Below are 19,136 nucleotides of genomic sequence, written 5' to 3' on the forward strand. Positions count from 1 at the left end.
ACCCTATCTGAAATTTCTTTGTTTCTAAATAATATGCTCAAATAAAACATGCCACAAATCAAGAATCATATCATAAGCTTCACATGATCATTTTTTGAAATTCTACTGATAAGCACTTCATGTTCTTTCAAAATTTATGCAAAAGAAGTTCATCACTTTTCACTTAGTGAAATACATCATAAGCAGATGCAAGAAGGATGTAATGGTACACGATATCACACATTGATTTAAGAGGAACACTGATAAAAATGACTTGTGGTATAGGGTAACCTAAATGAACTGCAGTTCAAAGTCGTCAATCAGATCTTTTTTCATGAGGAAATGTTTCATTCATGAGATGCTAACCTGTTTGATGTACACTTCTGGAATTTGCAAAACATTATTTAATATCAACTTTATAGACTATTCTCATACTTCATTTCATTTATCAAATAATAAACTCTAAATGTTTTTTCTTTCAGATTCAAGCTGGACTGCGTATTTGTGGATCGCACTGGTTGCCGCATTTTGCATTGCAGTAGGTGCCGGTATCTCCAAGTTTGTCCGACGAAAAAAAACAATTCCTGCCTATAATTTAGCGCGATCAGGTAAATTGAATAAATCAATTAAATAACCCATTACCAATTATCAATTATACCCAATTTTCAATACATTATAACCATCACGAGTGTTGCATATTCATATACATATATATATACATGTTCAGTCATTTGGCTAATCATCGAAATTGATTGACAAATCACAATCGAACTAGCCTTCTCCGGGTGAACCTCTTACATGGTGAAAGTACACATCGTGTTACAATGATGTCCAAATTGGAAAGTTCAATCCTTTAGAGCAGGGGTCTCCAAACTACGGCCCGAGACCCTCTCCTCCTTGGGTAAATGTGGACTAACGCTATGGTTATTCCACCCAATGCGACCCGCATTAAAAAAGTTTGGAGAACCCTGCTTTAGAGTACCCCTTATGAGACAACCAAATTGTAGACCCAAACCAATCCTATGGTCGGCCTTCAATTGTGAATTACAAACACAGAAACACTGAATTACAAACATCGGACGTTAGCAAAAACCAGATTCTCATTACGTAAATCAATCCTTCGTCGATCGTTTCTCAACCTATCTTCAAGTAATTGATTGGAGCGGTGAGTGAAAGGTCTGCAAAATATTAATCGAACCCGACTGAAGGTAGCCTTTAGTGGTGAAATTTCGTAGTATTTACGAGAATAGGAACGAATGCAGTTACTGGAGGCTGATTTATAGACAGTGTGTCGGTTTAACGCATCTTCATGAGCGTCGAAATCAGATAAAACTCCTTGGCAGTCGACAAACGTTTTCCAGAAATCGAGAACACTGGTGAAAGAAAAGAATGTTCTTCGGCTCCCGCCATCATCACGCCATGCTACAAAGTTAGTAGCGGTTTAAAAACTATTATTGCAAAACCAGTTATAAAAAAAAACGAAATTATTTTCAAAGAACACAAATAGAAATATGACGAAAGATACGTTTTTTGTTAAAAACAAATCAAACTGTTCACAAACTCTTTAACTTCTTTAAGAAAGATGTTCAATTCTTGAGATCTACATTTGAAATGAAAGTAGATGCCAACCTAGCAATATCTTCCTTTTGAATGAACCTGTATGCTGGAACACTTTCCACCATCTTTATGATTGTTGCTATGCATAAATTCTTTGCCACCGTCAACATAACGCTGAGAGGATCTCTTCACGTTCACGATTCCATAAATTGAACCCACGTCTTTCCTATCCTACATTTAACCGTCGTTCAAATGCCTTTTTCCTATTGCTTGAGTAGCGCTTGGGTAAAATTAGGTGGCAGGATAGAAGACATTCTTTGCTGTTGGGGGTTTGTCTTCTAATAAATTTTCCCCACGGGCTCGACAAATGAGGAGTTCCACTGCCTGTGTGTGTTTATTTTGGACGTATGCAACGGGGCTTGAGCTACACCTGACCTCTTGGAAGACGTTTTCTAGCATCGTCACTTTTTCATCGTTGACCTTTCCACATATTGGCTTTGATGGAGGTGGACGCGTTGCAGTCAAAATATAAGAATATGCTTCACGGCGCATTAATTAGCTTTGGCCGCTCTAAAAGCGATACTCCCTCTGTGAACCCATGAAATGGTCCACGTGAGAAACCAACGCTCATAAACTCGTTTGTAAACATAATTCCTTCAACACTCCACTAGTCCCCTGGTGTCTACGACTACGTTTCCGACCATTCCCAGCCAGTCACGCTAAATGGTTCTTTTTTTAGCCAGCCGGATCGGTTGCGATGCTTCGCGGAAAGCCACCCTACCTCCCTCGGTATATCGAAGCATAGACTCCAACCCTGCAACTTGTAAAGCAATAGGAGTTGCGGCGTTGTGTACACCATTCCAATGTTGCCCTCCGGAGACCTCTCGGGGTTCAGCGAATGATTTTGAGGTGCGATTGCTCAACAACATAACACGGCTGCTTTAGCCACCAGCTCTGGAAATGCTGGCATGTTTCATGTCCCGGAAAATCCCTCTGCGAACACTATTTGTTACGCGATGAAGGCAACGGTGCCTGGATTTGCACTGATCAATTGAACCGAATCGTGGAGTTCAGATTGCTGACGGGCCCCTACATGGACGGCGTGAACATTTTTATTAGATACATTTCATCACCCTGCAGCAAAGCAGAATGATTTCGAAACTAATCGAAAATTCATGTGATCCGATTTTCGTTGCAGAATAATGTTTGAACCAGAATTATTTTCACGCCTCGTATACCTGTCTCAACCAGTACGATATACGTAACAAAACTGAGTCAAGTGGTGATAGTAGAAATACTTCTTTACCCATTTGTTCTAAAACACTTGTCTAATACTTTCTGCTACTGAATAAAAGCGAAATGAAACTTAGACTGATTCGTGCCACACGTAAGACGCACATTTTTGTATTTAGCAAATGACAAGCTCGATTAGGTGAAACAGTGACTGAAACGTTGTCAGAATACGTCCTGTAACTCTGCAACTGCTTTAATATGAGGTACAATTTTCAACTGACATATTTAATTTAACAACACAACACTTCAATAGAAGGTGCTCTGTCTACGACTGGTGTTGGTTCGTATCTCAATCCTAACGAATCGTTTTGTTCCTCTGAATATGCATGTTCAAAAACTGTACAATTCTATCGTAAGTAAGTATAAAACATTATTCATCGACCAGAACATGCGGTAATCCATCCACAAGGTCAACGTTAATTTGCGATTGCAAAACAGTTTTTTAATTCAATATCATCGCAATGTCTATGCAAATCAAACTATTTCTATCGATGAATATTCAATTGAAGCTCTTGGCGAGGTGATTCAGTTTTGCTAACATTAACATGTAAGCAACTTATTATTTTAAAGTGTAATCATATTTCATGCGGTGGAGCTTGAAGGAGTGTTATAATCGGATTAACTTTCTATTTCCTATATTTCTACGGTCTAGCCCGTTGTTGTTGCGGTAGTTTTTCAAGGAAGCTTGAGAAGCTTTGTAGATATTAATCATTCTTAATTTTCTCACTTATCTCTAGCAGTGATAAAAATATCTGGAAATGGGTAAATGCTAACAGGTTTCATTAAAACATCACCGAAGTGCGTCACAACCGTGGAAGGCCATCATACATATTTGCATACAAGCAGATTATGCCATTCAGATAAGATTATCGAAATTATTAATTTTTTTATTAAGATTTGACATGCCCTATCTTTTCCCTCAAAATTGACACAGCGAGGATTTTGTATGTAGTCTAAATTAACTACTACATCACCGCAGCAAAGACTAATCAATAGAATAAATCGCATATTTTAAAAGCAAATTTGTTCTGAATCTTCTTCTGATGGAGAGAAACAAGCTGCTTAGTGTCGCAACACTATTAGATCCACGAAATCGTGACCTTTTTTCCAGCTTCATTAGTCACTTCACGCCTGTCACATGGTATGCTCCTTGGTTGCCCTCTTTTCAGACCCGCCGTTTCGATAGGTGAAAAATGAGCATAAAATTGAGAAATTAACCTTACTACACTTTTCCCGAACTAGAGGCGCGACTTTCTTCTCGGAAGTTTTCTCCACTCTTCGCGTTTAGATTCTCCGGTTTCTAGCTAACTTCGAGTGGATGTTTTCTTTTGTCACCTCAGTTGAAAGATGAACCCCGTATGGGATAAATGCCTCGATCCGACCACTTTCCGTTCAATGCCAGCTGTGTGCGCTTTCGATCACGACCTGCATGCTACCCCCAGTGAAGAGAGACATTGTGGAGAACGCATAGGAAGGCCAACAAGATGCCAACACCTACGCCAGGGCAACTATCGCCAAGCCAAGCCGAAACGAAACGCCACTATTTGTTCGAAAGGGGTCTTGATTGATGATGGTTTGGAAGTTGTCAAATCTTGGAAAATCTTGACATATGTGTTAACTAACAGCCAATCTAATAATAATCTTGTCTCATGTGGAAGTTTTGGACACATGGCTGGTGGAACTCTCGATAGAAGACAAACTAGTGTACCTCGTTCAAACCCGTGTTCGATGTGAAGAGCTTGTCAAGTTGTAGAATGTTAGTTACTTTTTCTTCTCTCAAGGTTTTTTTCAAAGATCGAAGAATGGTTCTTTATTCTAGTTTTATGATAAATAAAAACGTTCCTCGAATAAAATATAAATAAAGCGCAGTAACTCATGCCTAACAAGGCCGTATGAGGTTGTACCATGCAACGACAACCCGCAGTGTCAGTCGCCCTTGAAGATGCAGAAATCCTTTCTCAGACGCTTGGATTGAGAACTCGACCACATTTGCAGTCTAAATAGACGAACGAGCTCTCATTAACCTCGCCGTTGACGCCAAATAGAATGGCTAGATTTAACTGCTGCTCCCTACTGTTTAACATGTCGCTCGAGAGTATCGCCCGTAAATCATCAACAGACGAGACGATCAGGAAGGGAAAACCGCATTGGAAGTGACCATTGAGTACGGATTCTGCAAATGATTTCGAGATGCGCAGACACACGAGAGTCCAATCTCGGATACACGAGAGTCATGTTTCGTAGATATCCCACAGAGCCATTATAGAAGAAATGCGAGACAACACGATGCTGGACATGACTCACAATTCGTTCATGAATCTTCCTTACCTTTTCACTTAGCAAACGCAACATGTATAGTTGTGCTTCATGACAGAAAAGCATAATGTACTTAACGATAAAATTAATAAATCGGCCTCTCCATGATTGCTTCGAAGTGGTTGAAATAATTTGACATAAGAGTATCTATTTTGAACTCCGTTTAAACATTTTACAACGAATGGTAAGTTGAGAGCAAACCATCTAGCAAATTTAGGGGAAAAACCCATGGTTGGTAATCACCCACGATGCGCTCGTCTTTTTCCCCAGGGGAAATCTAACATTGGCCAAGCCCAGGGAGAGAGAATCCGATTAGGGAATTGCCAACACTCAGAAGTAGGGTGCAGAAGCAAATGAATACAAATTGCATATTAATTAAAAGGATTATCAAAGACACCGCACATGATGATTCGACCTATTCGCTGAAACATGCGCTTAAAACCTAATGTTACACTTATTCTAGTTATCTTCCATGCATAAGATATATTAGTACACAAGACTTTTAATTGCAGTGATGTAAAGCTTAATGTGTGCCTGAAACACAGTTTACATCGATGTCTTCCGTTGTGATGATGTCATTTCACGCTCATCATCCACGCCAAGCTGAAATTGGCAGCTAGTTTAACTTTTCCGTTGACCCCCGTACACCCAACAAAGGGTGGTTTGATAAATGATGTTTTAATTCCGACAAACTACGACTATTTGCACAGTTATAAACCCGTACAGCCGTTACTCGGTGGAGTCTCGTCTCGTCCAACCTTCCTCGACAGCTGAGACGTCTGCCGTTGAGTGCTTTAAAGTCGTGCTGTAAATGATTTATTATGGATTTGTACTTTTCACGAGGTGTCGAAAGCGGAAGTGTTTGTGTGTGTCTGGTTTTGACAGGGAGGTATTTGGGGATGCCCGCTTGAATATTTCGTTCTTATATGTTTGTTAAAGGTGTTCCTTAATCTTTGCTGATTGAAAATGCACGCAAATCACAACCTACATTTTGAACCACATGCAAATAAAGCCAGAGATATTCTTCTTCAACAGCTGCTTGAAAACTTCTATCAGCGATTCGTTTGAAATTCGATTTATCACCCTTTTCCTGGACACATTGTTAAAAGTCCTGCTAAGCAACGTCAAGCAGGCACCAACCTTAACTCTGCTGATAAGTGAAAAGCAAACATGTTTTATTAGCGAAAATAACACGATTCAAGAAGCATCGATGTTGATTTGTGGTTGTGGATTTTGGAGGGAATGGTTGGAGAGAAATTGTTTGCTCACGGAAACAGAGTGACACGTTCCGCATTTTCCAATGCCTGGAGATTGCTTTCAGTGGTTGATTCAGCAACTTCTTCTCGGTAACTGATCCAACCAAGAGTAAGGTGTCGCATCATCGTCTGCTGTTGGAATGTTTTGACGCCACGGAAGCCAAAATTAAATTTCACTGGTTGTACCATCCGTTTACTCTTGCCTTAAACCAAAATAAACTGTTTGGTGAAGTTGTTACGGCACTCCTTGGAAATAGGTTTGGTGTCTTCTTCAGTTGTTTGGACTATGGTAGAACTTTTAACACAACACAAAAACGTGAACAGACACTTTTTATCTATAATATACCTAACATAATTTCATAATACACTCTGTAAAGAAAGGCTGTTAGTTTTCTTTAATCATGGTCACATTGTACGAAAGCATTCTGGTATTGGGTCACCAAGAAGTTTTGATTTTGTAAATAATCCATGACCTTCCTAAATACCTAAGGATGGGTCAGTTAAGAATTGTTTTGTTGTTCTCAATCCCAATTCTTCTATTGAGGAATTTAAAATCCCCTTAGAGAACCAAGTTAAATGAAATTCCGTAACAGAAACAATTATCTCTCGGCTTTGACTCCGAACTCAACACCATAACAAAACGAATGAGTTTCGATGCACAATCTGCAGCATAGACTGATTTATCAACTTGCGGCAGGGCATTTGCAATCTCGATTCTCACGACTCAATTGGGGAATGGAATTGATGCTATCGCAAGTGTTCCACAAGCAGCGCATGATACGAGTGAGAGCATCTTTAGTATCTTTCCGTTCCGGTTAATGAACCTTTCCGCCATCATCTGACGCTGTGCAGAAATGATATACTTTCCGGGTGGAAGTACGTATCGCTTTAATTAAGAGTTTGCGAACAAGTTTCCCATCGTCGGAAATAGTCGCAATGGGACTTGTTTTGGCCTGACGACAGAGCCTGACGAAACGAGTCGAGTGGTAATGAGATCAGCTAATTATCTTTTTTGCATAGACGTAGAGTACTTCGTTTCTCTCTCCAAGGGCCGACTGACCTGCTTTGACTTAAGAGCGTAGCAGGTTTTGGAATCTCGTACCCCTTCAATATGTTGAATGTTGCTGATAAGGCTGATGAATTATCATACGTTTGTATTTGCAATACATACACCAAATTGTGCTCGTGATGTCACATATGTCAAACGTGTGAAGATGTTTTCCTTATCTCTTATGTAAAACATACAGCAAACATACAAGAAACCTCAATCGCCAATCTTAGGCAAATGATTGGGTCTTGTCGCTGGCGTTTGCCATCAAAAGCGTTTCCTCCCATTCACCCTGGTCAAGGTTTTGCAAACGAGTTTATCATTCCTTCTTCATTGAGAAGAGAAAGTATTACAAATTGAGATATAAACTCTGAATTATTGCTTCTGCTCAATCCGGCCATCTAAATTGATAGTTCAAAACACAGGATTACGAATGGCTTTTGATGCTTTTAATCCGAAACAGGAAGTTTTAATAGCATCGGACCTCTCCAGTCACAATCATTCGTTCCACCTACATCCAACAGTCACACAGTCTAATGTACAAATTGGAGACACAAATCCAGACCAATAACGATTCCTGCCCGCTCATTAGTGGTCAAATCATGATGTGTGACGCTATTAAGATTAGTGATATGCTTCCATCGAATGGAACACAAAGTGGAAATCACCTTCAGCTGTAGCCGGTTTTAGTATCAGGATAATTTGCTTGTTTGCCATAAATTGGAACATTTTTCAAACGTGTTTCTTTGTGGGTTAGAAAAAACCTTGGTCATCCATAGAAATGACCACGCGTAGAAGCGTTTGATAATGATTTAAAAAAAAATGGTTTTATCGAAATTCAAGCCAATTTCATTTTTTCCAGATTGATTTGATTGGTTGTAATGAACCATGAAAGCTGGTCACGAGTTGAAGAAAAGACGTAACTTAATTTTGATAACTTTTCCACTCAACCTCCACAATCGCATTATGGTCCAATTAAAAAAAGGATTCGATACAGCATCGAGGGTGCTCGGAAGAATCATCAACGGCTTGAAATAATCGTTCCAAATGGCCTTCATCTCGGGCAATTTGCGTTCGCTTTCATCTTCCGCCCGGGTAATTAACCTGTTCGCACCCGTTTCGATCCCATCAGCGGCAGATGGTTCGCGGAAGGAAACATCAACGCCATTCGGCACTTTAATGTTGCCTAATCGCCGACGGTTGCGTGCTTTCCAAAACTCATCAAAAACTTTCCAGCATTAATTTCAAGTGGCGGTGTGTTCTAGATTGATATTGATCCAATTTAGAAATGACTAGGTAAAACGGCCCGGTTACACGGCCCACTTGCAGAACTCGTTTACAGGGCCCGTTTACAGGGCCCGGTACCAGGGCTCGTTTACCAGGCCCGTTTACATGGCCCGGTTACATGGCCCGGTAACACGGCCCGATTGCAGGGCCCGGTAAACGGCGGTAACACGACCCGTTTACAGGGCCCGGTAACACAGCCCGTTTACAGGGCCCGGTAACACGTCCCGTTTACATGGCCCGGTTACAGGGCCCGGTAAAACGGCCCGGTTACAGGGCCCGGCAACATGGCCCGTTTGCAGAGCCCGGTAACACGGCCCGTTTACATGGCCCGGTTACATTGCCCATTTACAGGACCCGTTTACAGGACCCGTTTACAGAGCCAGGTAACCCGGCCAATTTACAGGACACCGTTACATGGCCTGGTAACACGGCCCGGTAACACGGCCCGTTTTCAGGGTCCGGTAACACGGCCCGTTTTCAGGGCCCGGTAATACGGCCCGTTTGCAGGGCCCGGTTAAAGTCCCGTTTACTGGGCCCAACCTTATGGAAGTAGTTGTATTATTAATTTTATTCTGCGTTGGTTATTTTCTTCTCGTTGCCACCTTTCCCAATAGTAAATGCAATGTTCGATTCGAAATTGTCCTCAAAATCACGAAAACGTTTCATTTCCTTTTGTATGCCCAAAGAAAACGGGAACTATTTTACTACGATGGTGCAAACATTATTACGCATACGGTACATGGGGTACACGGTGGTGCAAACATTTTTACGCATACGGTATTTGGTTTCCCTTAGCAACAGCATAGCGGTTAAGGGGAAATTCCGACGCTGTAAAGGGGAACCTGACGCGTCAGCACAGTGCATCTCATTTTCGCCCTCCCATCGCTCGCTCACTTCTCGCTATTGCTATCTAATGCCAACGTCACCTTTAAGCGCAATTTTAGAGTGGATACTTCCGATGCCTAAGAAAAACAGCTTATAATTTAAAAGAAATTTTTGAGCTAGGAATGAGTTCGTTCCGAATGAATCGAAGCCTATTAACTTGAAGAAAATTGGGAAGACTAGAAACCATCCTCAACAATATTCAAGCGATTTCTCGCAAATATCTTATGGCCTTTTTAATGAAATGACACCTTTCGTCCCTTTTGTTCATCCACAGAAATGCCAACCGAATATTTCGCCAACGAGAGCAAAAAGCTGACCCATTTCCAGCCGGACCTGACGCAGAACACGGTGCCCATCAATTACGAGTATCCCCTGACGGCCGCCCACCACCAGCACCATCAGCACTCGCAGCCCCATCTGACGAACCTCCCGCACCATCATCAGTCTTCTCTGCACCACCAGCACGGTGTCGGCGGGCTGCAGCATCTGCAGAACCAATCCGGCCAGCAACAACCGCCAACCCTTCCGATCGGGGGGCTGAAAACTTCGTCCGTGCCCTTGCCACGCTCCAATTCCGAGCACCACTACGACGTGCCCCATTTGTGCCAGAAGTAAGTAAGCCGCCGGGCAGGCGACCATTACATTTGATCCTTGGGGGAAAAGAAAATCTCCCAAACGCTCCCTTTCCCACCGCAACAAAAGAAGGTCGAAAGGACGTGTGATTAATTTCCCACAATCACCGATAAACGATCCGTTTTCCACGGCCGGGCGGGCGGGACGATGGGGATCGGTTTCAATTTCGTCCCACGCGACGATCCCAGCAATTAATCGGCATGAGATTTCAGTTTCCTACTTTGCACGACAAATACGTTCTAATTACCCCGGGCTGACCTTTTCCTTCCTTTTTCCTTTGACGCCCACGGTGGAGCGTTGGAACGCTACAACAAAAAGTCATCTGAAAGCATTTCGCCATCGTGCCAAAGATTCATTTTCTGAGTGTTAGGGGGTGCTAGGGAATTTTCGATCAATTTGTTGGCGTCTTGCGAAATTTGGTGTCATTATGTTGATTAATTGATCATTTCAATATGAGGCTAGCTACAGGTCGGGGGTAGGGGGGGGGGGGGGGGTTAGGGGGAGTTCTGGAAGAAAAAAAGGAACTTCCAAAAACATCCACTAAAACTTCCTTCGACTATGGGTTTAATCTAGGAGTAAGTTTCAACAGGATTATACTAGCTTAGTAAACATCTGTAAACTCAATAATCGTGTGACTTATCTGGTATTCTATGGCAAGGGAAATCTCAAGGAAATCATCTCCCTTCACTCCTCCCACTGAGGTCTTGTCATGTGAAGATTAATGACGTTGGCACCAGAACAGTCGTACCCGGAAGGCGCCACAATGATTTTGCCGCACCGATGCACAGTTGTCTAATTACTCCGGTGGATCAAAGTGACGGCTTGCGTCACGAGCAACCCCAGGAAGCTTACCACTCCTCCCTGGGGAATGAAGCCGTCGATAGCCGTCGTCAAACGCTGGACACATTATTATTCAATTGAGTGCGCTCCCGAGACGATTGCACAACTTGTTTCGCGTTTACGTTTGATAAACTGCATCCAATTAAACCAGCTGTCGTAATTCATCTCCAACTCAAGAACTCGATCTGCAGTGCGAGTTCCGACAGCACCCTGCCGTAGTCGAGTGTGACACGCGAGACAATAAACAGTAGCCGAATGCAATGGAGTCAGTTGTCTATAGTTCAATCGGACAATCCCTGACCGAGTGCGCTTTGGTTTCGAAATCAATGGGACCGTGAGAAATCCATCTTATCGCCCGGCCCTGCAAGAAACGCACGGACAATTTGCAAAACGCTCACAGCTTAACGTCGGTCGGACCACCTACCCACATCGGGGTAGGTCGATTCGCTCTGCAGGTTCCCGCAGCAGACTTCCCGAATAACTCGGTCACTAATCGTTCTCTGCGTGGCGGCGGCGCAGCGATCTGATTCAATTAATAATAATTTACGGCTGTAATTGCGACATTTGTCATTCGGATGCAGTGCATTAATCTGTCCAACCTACTTTGCAGCTGCACCAGCGGTCCGTAACTGTGACCATCCGCTAAATGTGGCACGAACAACAACTGTATCGTATCGGTTGTGGTCGCCACTTGCAAGCTCAAGGGTTCAAGGGAAAAAGGGCCGACCGGACGGTTTACACAGTTGGACCCGTGCTATCCCTCAGCTGCCCAGCGCATATCAGTCTCGGTTGACGAAGGCGCAGGCGACGATGCGAAAAATAAGTAAGAAATAAAAACAAATTAGCCGTGTATGCCGTAACGCCGTCAGGGTTTGTTGTATCGTTTACCTTCGCCATTGCAAATCGGTCCCTTTGCACCATCGTGTTGCGGTCTCCGTCAAACGCGCGACTTGACCATTACAACCGACCGAAGACCGAAGACAAACCTGGGCGGAAGGACTCCAAAGGACCCGGCGGTAGAAATATCGCAGTAGACATCGCTCTCCCGGCTCGCGGTTGCGAAGAAGTATTGCATGTTAACTTGAATAAATAGATACTTTAATTAGATATACACCGCCCCGACACCAATCGATTCCACGTGCCCGAACCCTTTCGCGGTGAACCTTTCGTGCAGCCTTCGTTCGCCATTAGAAACCACGCGACGCGGGTGAAATAGGCCAAACAACATGCCGGCACACACCGACTCCGGGTGACCCAAAACGACCGGTGACGATGACGACGCCGGTGAAGGTTTTTCCTTCGCTTTCGATTGGGTAATTTGTTTCTTTTTTTTTTTATCTAACAACTTTTTCTCTGACAAGAATAAATGTGTGTAGGCTTACTTAGGGAGCCAAGGGTTGATTTGAATTTAAATTAAAATCACCGATTGTGCACCGCACTGAACCCCGGTTTGAGCCGCGGTGCGCCCACCGGTGTATGTCTTTCGACCTGAACGTTGTGTGTTTGTGAAATTGGCTTCCCTATCGGCCATCCGGATCGAAAAGCGAGCGGCGAGAGCGAAAAGTAATTGCAATTTCGCGGCAACGGATTAATCCGGTTGGTTATTTTGTAATTTCAAGTTTTGTCTTACGAAAACTTTAGAAGGAGGGAGGGAAGAAATCCGCTCGGCAGCGGGACGAAACGGGAAAGATCAAGAGAGATTTCTACTCACATTTTCAAAAGAAATACGTTATTCCCATCTAAACTCATATGAAAGTAGGCAAACGGTGACGACAACTGCTCCTTCCTCTCTAACTTAGAAAGTTGTTTCGTGCGAACCTAGAAATGGGTAACCACACGTCTTTAATAGTTTAATAACTCCCCTCAGGCAGGCGTTCGGCGTAGGATGTAATTGAGGTCACATTAGAATCCGAATGAATCATATCCGTTCTCGTGCGGATATACTGCAGCAAATTTAATTGGACTCATAAAAGAAACTAGTTACGAGCGAAGAACCGTTTCCCTCGTGCGACAAGTGGAATACATCTTGGACCAAAACTAAAACCGAATAAGACGCGAGGCAGCAATATCCCAACCGAATGACATCTCAATTACGATGCCATTGCGGTGTCGTTCGCCACCGAGCTGCGCCGATGAATTGCCCTCGGGAGGTGGAACTGAGGGGAGACTCCAAACAACCAAACTATAAACATAATAAATTAGATGATGTCCCCATCAACACCGACACCGCCGTCATCATCATCATCATCGTTGGCAGCAGTTGCGGTGTTTGCAAGTGCATGTCGACGGCAACGAGCAGAAGAACCGCCGTCCGTCAACACGATGGTCTTTCTTGGCCACTATCTGCCACGTCAAAGCAAATCAACGCCCGTCAACCGCGGGACGGGGAGGAGGAACGAAGTGGTGGCCATTCGCGGAAATTTATAAACCTAATAACAGCCACACACAAAGTGCCGGGTACTGGTAAGACGCGGTACTCCGGGACCATCTACAAAGAGCCGCAGCCAGCAGGAGGATGAGTGATGGTTCTGTAAATAACCACATCCAATTACGCGATCGGTTGGCGCGCGCGCGCATACACTCCCTTACACTTTCCGCGAATGCGTCACCGTCCTGTGGTGATTACTTGCCAGCGAGCGCGTTGGTCTATCACTCTCAATTACCCGGCGAGTTCCGACTCGTAGTGCTACACATCGACGTGAGGCCACGCAAATAAGATCGATGCACTTACGTACATTTGCCCCCGTCTGGTTGATCTCCCAAGATCGGGAGCGGTGCAAGATCGGGAGCGATCCGGAGTTCAAAAACGGGATGCGCCGGTTGGACTAACTAGCTTCGATGTTGCCATAGCTGTCTCGCCCGCTGTCGTTACGCCGACGAAGACGATAAAGCGCTCAGTCCGGCGTAATTACAACGCAACCTGCGATCAAGCCTCGCTTTAGGTAGGCGGACGGGTCTCCTCCGAGCGTTTCCACCCCAAACCAAAGTCCCAGGTTGTACTAATAGAGTAATCACGGCCATCAGTCATCGTGAAGCAACCCGGACTCGGACCTGAAGTGAGAGAGCGAAAGACCGATAAAAAGAAAGATAGGCCCGTAGAGTGCCCGGTACTTCCACATCTGGCTAACGGCAAGAGGAAGTCAAGACGGTCGCATCGGCACTTGCTCCCACCGCCCGAAGAGGGCTTTTATGGCTCATTCATTTTAATCACGCGTCTATTCCCACCGAAACGACCGGTCGGATTCACTGACGACCCGGTGCGACATTCGTTTTGATTACGGCGGAAGTCAAATTTGGGCCCACTTCCATCGGAAGGAGCACGGCCGTTTGCCTGTCTGGCTAATGAACGCAGCCCATTGGAGCGAGTACGCTACGAAAAGACTGGCGCCACGCTATAGGGAGCTGAAGAAGAGGCGGTGTAGCTCCTCCCCGACACGGTCCTCTTTTGATCTGACGTCTCTGACTTCCAAATCCAAATTTGCGTTCGTGGTACGCAATGGGCCGTTTCTCATTTTTCCAAATGTCCCAAATTTGAGCCGCTATCCTAGCAATGGCTGGCTCCATATAAGGCTAATACGCCATCAATGAGGTGCCAAAAATGTGACCATACCTTCTCCTACACCTACATCGGTTCGACGATCGGTGGTTTATTCCTTTTACGGGAAGGTGTGCGAAAAAAAACTGTAAAACACTACCGCACAAACCGCCACGGTGTCCCTCTGAAGACAGCTTGTTCCGCCGAACGGCCGAAATTACCGGCGATTAATCAATAAACTTGGATACCGTCTCCGTTTTGGCAATTAGAGAGAATTGGCACGCATAGTTTTTCCGCTCGTTCCTTCCCTTTTTTCACTATCTCTAACGATCCGAACGCCTTTGATGGCGTAACAGCTTTAAGCTTTGAGGCGCGATCGTAAACGAGCGCCGGAACGTGACGGGCATCAAAGAGTTTAGGTGCTAGGGAGTAGTACTTTTTTTTCTCGTTTATTACCCCTTTGGTCAACAAGATGTGGGAGAGATAGTTCAGCACTATCAAACGTGAGTCCAATGGCAAACTGGATCCGGGCCTGGCGAGGGTGTGGTGTGCGTATGTTCGACGTCATCCCGAACTGCCAATGGACCGGATTCACTTCTCATCACATCTGGCACCTCCAATGACACCTCACTCACCCCGGACACACAAGCACCATCGCATTCCGGCGATAGGTTTTGGTGTCTTAATTTCTGCCTTTATGGCGCGGTCATATTTCACCTTTAATATCCTGCCATTACCAGTTGCAGCAGCGGACCTTTAGCAGACTCGTTAACAGGCGCGAAACACGCTTTAAGGTGGCATTAAAATTATTGATTATCGACGAAGAAATACAACGGCTTTTTGTTTTTCATTTTTCATCCCCTTTTTTGCACGCGCGCGAGAGAAATATGACCCTCGTCCGACACGCAGGCTCCATACGTGTAACAACACCTCCTTCCACGGTGTCACACTCGATTGGAGCCTGATGCGGGGGGATTCAATGGGGCAGGTGAAGAATAAAGGAAGCCACTAAATCACCCACAGAAGGTAAAGTGGTCTCAGATTTCATTTAGATTTCGAACCGCTCAATCGTCCGCCGAAGGTGAAGTTGGCAAGCGATCCTGAACCAGGCTGTAAGGATGGATGGCTGATCTGTTAGGGTGTCGGTAGCCTCACTCGCTCCGAGGAGTTCGATTTCGTAGCGGTTGTGAACTGATTCCACCTTCGTTAGAGCCAAACCGCCGCTTTGGGATTTTATGCAAATTCCGCTTTTGTTTCTCGTTTCATATTCCTACATCGAGACCGGAATGCGCCGGCATGGGGTGATTGGGTCGGGATGTCGGTTTGGATCGCCCACACTTCAACCCTCACGGGGCCACAAGGTTGGACTCTCACGTCCAGATCGTATCAATCCAATTCCGACCTTTCCCTACCATATACCCCTGCTTCCCAATGAAGACCTTCTCTCTTCTTCCAAACCGTGATTCGGTGGTTGAGATTTTCAATTTTTTTCGCCTCACTCCCGAGGTGTCATTTGAACCGCCTCTCGAATAGGCCCTCCAAACCCGGCCCCCCGTCCATCACCCTCCCCTTCGCGGCGCGTGCGAGAACTAATCTATGTCACATAATTCAACAATACTGACACCTCATTACCATTAACTCGTTTGTTTACCGCCATGTTCAACATCATGGTGCTGGCCACCCGCACCACCTACCTATCCGAGCCCGAAAAACCGGGCCCAAAGTGGATGAAGTCGTGTCTGGTCACCTCACCACCGCCGATTGACCGCCGACACTCGGAGTCCGTCCGTTCGGTTCCCTTTTTGTACCTTTTGCGACCATTTTTGACACGAGTTCTAATGCCCCTCCAAGAGCGTGCGGGTTCACGGTGGACGGTAATTTATGGCCCAACCGTGGTCTACCCCAAAAGCCCTGTCCAGTCAGGGGCAGTCAGTGACTCCCTTCGGGTCGACAGCGGGATCGGGATATGGGAAGCAGGATGGCAGCAAAAAGTCGTGCACAACATTCCAATCGGTTGCAGCGGCCCTTAAACCACTGCATCAACACAAATTGCACATTGCCAACCTCGAGCCCAAGCCATGATGGGCTTTTTGGGGGGAGGTTGTACTCCCACTCCGCCGCTTCCCTGGACGAGGGTTCCACTCGCAGACCTGTCAAGCCATAAATGGATTTTATTCGCTTGCGACCCGCGACCGAACTCCTTTCTCATCCCATCGAACTGTTCCTCTCTTCCGCAGCTACATCTATCCGCTGGACAAAGTCAGCATCAATGAATCATACTCCTCGTCCACCTATTCGAAGCGCGTGTGCAGCGTGGAGTCACTGGAAACGTCGACCAACACATGTAAGTTAGGCGCCACCGCCTTTTTTTATTTTCCCTGCCCAGATCGTGATCAATTTGCCAACCTTAAAATGGTTGTTTCAATTTGACGAGTGATTGACGTGCGTTCGATTCCGGTGACTTCAAGTGTGAACCGTCACCGTGGGTGTCACTTTACCCGCTCGCCGACGGACATGTTACACGTTGTGTTACTAACGTTTGCATTTGTTTTTCCTCTCTTGTCTTTTTTTTTTTGTTTGTTGTTCGGACAACAGCGGCCGATTCCGCCTACGATCAGGCACCGATGATCGGCAACCAGGCGACGCCTGCCATCCGCCCGACCACGCTGGTGGAGGAAACCACCGGCGGGACGTTCCGGGGGACCGATGTGACGCAAACCACGCTTACGCCGGCCGGAGCTCTGCTCAAGCTGAACACCTACTCGACGGCGCTGCTCATTCCAGAGGGGGCCATACCGAAGAACCAGCGCCACAGTGTCGTGCTGTCGATCGTGCGGGACGACAAGCATCACATGCCGGTGCCGACGGGACCCCGGACGACGTACCTCAGCCCGGTCGTGTTCTGCGGCCCGGTGGACACGAAGGTGAACAAACCGTTCGTGATGCAGCTACCGCACTGTGCGGAGAACCTCTCCAACTGGAGCTACTCGCTGTATAGTGCGCCGGATAACGTGACGCCGTGGAGCAAGGTGGTGACGATCGGCGAGGAAACGCTCAACACGCCTGCGCTGGTGCAGATCGACAAGCGGTACGCGTACGTGCTGACGGAGTCCTTCGGCAAGTATGTGCTGGTTGGGGAATCGGCGACGGACCTGCAGGAGCGGGTTGCCTGCAAGAAGCTCCGGTTGTTTATCTGCGGCCCCTCGACGGTGCCTGAATTCTCCGACGTCAGCCTCCGGGTGTACATCGTGGAGGACAACCCAGGAGCAGAAGAACGCTGTCGGCAGTGCGAGCAGGAGATCGGCGGACTTGTGCTGGGCCGCAGCTCGATCCTTTACTTCTCTGACGTGGGGCAGGGCCTATGCATCGATATGCAGTGTGTCGGTGGCTGGCGGACGAAGTGTGCCAGCGAAAGGCAAACCATCCCGTTCTCCCACGTATGGAACAGTAACGGAACGGCGCTGCACTGCAGCTTCACCCTCTGCCGAACCGAGCACGACAAGTGCGACTTCAAGATCGAGGTGCAAGCCTCACAGGACCCCACGATGGACACGGGGGTCGCCACGCTCAGCATTTCCTCCTTCGCACCGATGGCTCGCGATGGCCACTGTCAACACTCATCGAGCTCGTTCGAAACGATGACCATCTGCAGCGTCGGCTCGGGCTCGAACGTGCTCAGCACGGATCGCTTCCGCCTTTCGAAGGACGTCAAGCGGAAGCTGTGCAGGTGTCTCGATCCGCCGACCCAGAAGCGCAACGATTGGCGCATGCTGGCGGCCCACCTGAACGTGGACCGGTACCTCACCTACTTCGCCACGCGACCCTCGCCCACCGACCAGATCCTGGACCTGTGGGAGTGCCGCAATCGAGATCTGAACGCCCTCCAGCAGCTGATCGAGATCTGCCGGACGATGGAGCGGCCCGATGCGGTCGCCATCTTGGAGCAGATCCAGCAGCCGGCTCCCTGGCTGTAAGCCGCGGGACGACGGCGTTGGCAGGCGTCAGGACACAAAGCGTCGGAACAAACCAAGCAAAGGCTGCGATATAGGTCAAGTCACTCTTTATAAATATTTATAATTCATTATCTCGCGAGCACAAAAACTACCCGAGGCGTCCGTGCTGCACAACTGACCGACTGGATGACTGACAGGCGAGCCGGTGGTCTCTCCGATCGGCTCCCTCTCTTCGCTTTCGCCTTTCGGTCGTCGGTTCACAATCAAATCAGACAATCTCTCCCGCCCCGAACCAACGTGAATTCTGCACGACTGCTTCCGTGCATCAACTCATCCTTCTCCGAGCCTCCTCCGGGCCTCCACTGGGCTGGTGTCAGTCAGCGGCCGGGCCTGACTGACTGACTGACACCCGGGCACGGATGCGGAGCTTCATCGTGCTGATTGTTGCAATTGTAATCTCGTCCTTGTGATGCGTCCGGTGTCGGTTGGTGCTGGACGTCAATGAAATGCGCTCTGGCATCAAGTTTAAAATCGCGTCAAGCATTGTCGTGCAC

The 19,136-nt window shown here is 46.5% G+C and overlaps 1 protein-coding gene across 1 annotated transcript in view; it reads left to right on the forward strand.

The window, feature by feature from the left end:
- LOC131293137 (netrin receptor unc-5-like) overlaps positions 1 to 18,603 on the forward strand; it is a 58,475-nt gene extending 39,872 nt beyond the window's left edge. Inside the window, exons 8-11 of the mRNA XM_058321215.1 lie at positions 462 to 587; positions 9,896 to 10,232; positions 16,867 to 16,973; positions 17,225 to 18,603. Coding sequence (XP_058177198.1) covers positions 462 to 587; positions 9,896 to 10,232; positions 16,867 to 16,973; positions 17,225 to 18,603 — 1,949 coding nt within the window. The remainder of the gene's footprint in view (positions 1 to 461; positions 588 to 9,895; positions 10,233 to 16,866; positions 16,974 to 17,224) is intronic.
- Positions 18,604 to 19,136: the final 533 nt, after the last annotated feature.

This window comes from Anopheles ziemanni, chromosome 2 (assembly GCF_943734765.1).
Source record: "Anopheles ziemanni chromosome 2, idAnoZiCoDA_A2_x.2, whole genome shotgun sequence".
In the NCBI taxonomy this organism is placed as follows: Eukaryota; Metazoa; Arthropoda; class Insecta; order Diptera; family Culicidae; genus Anopheles; species Anopheles ziemanni.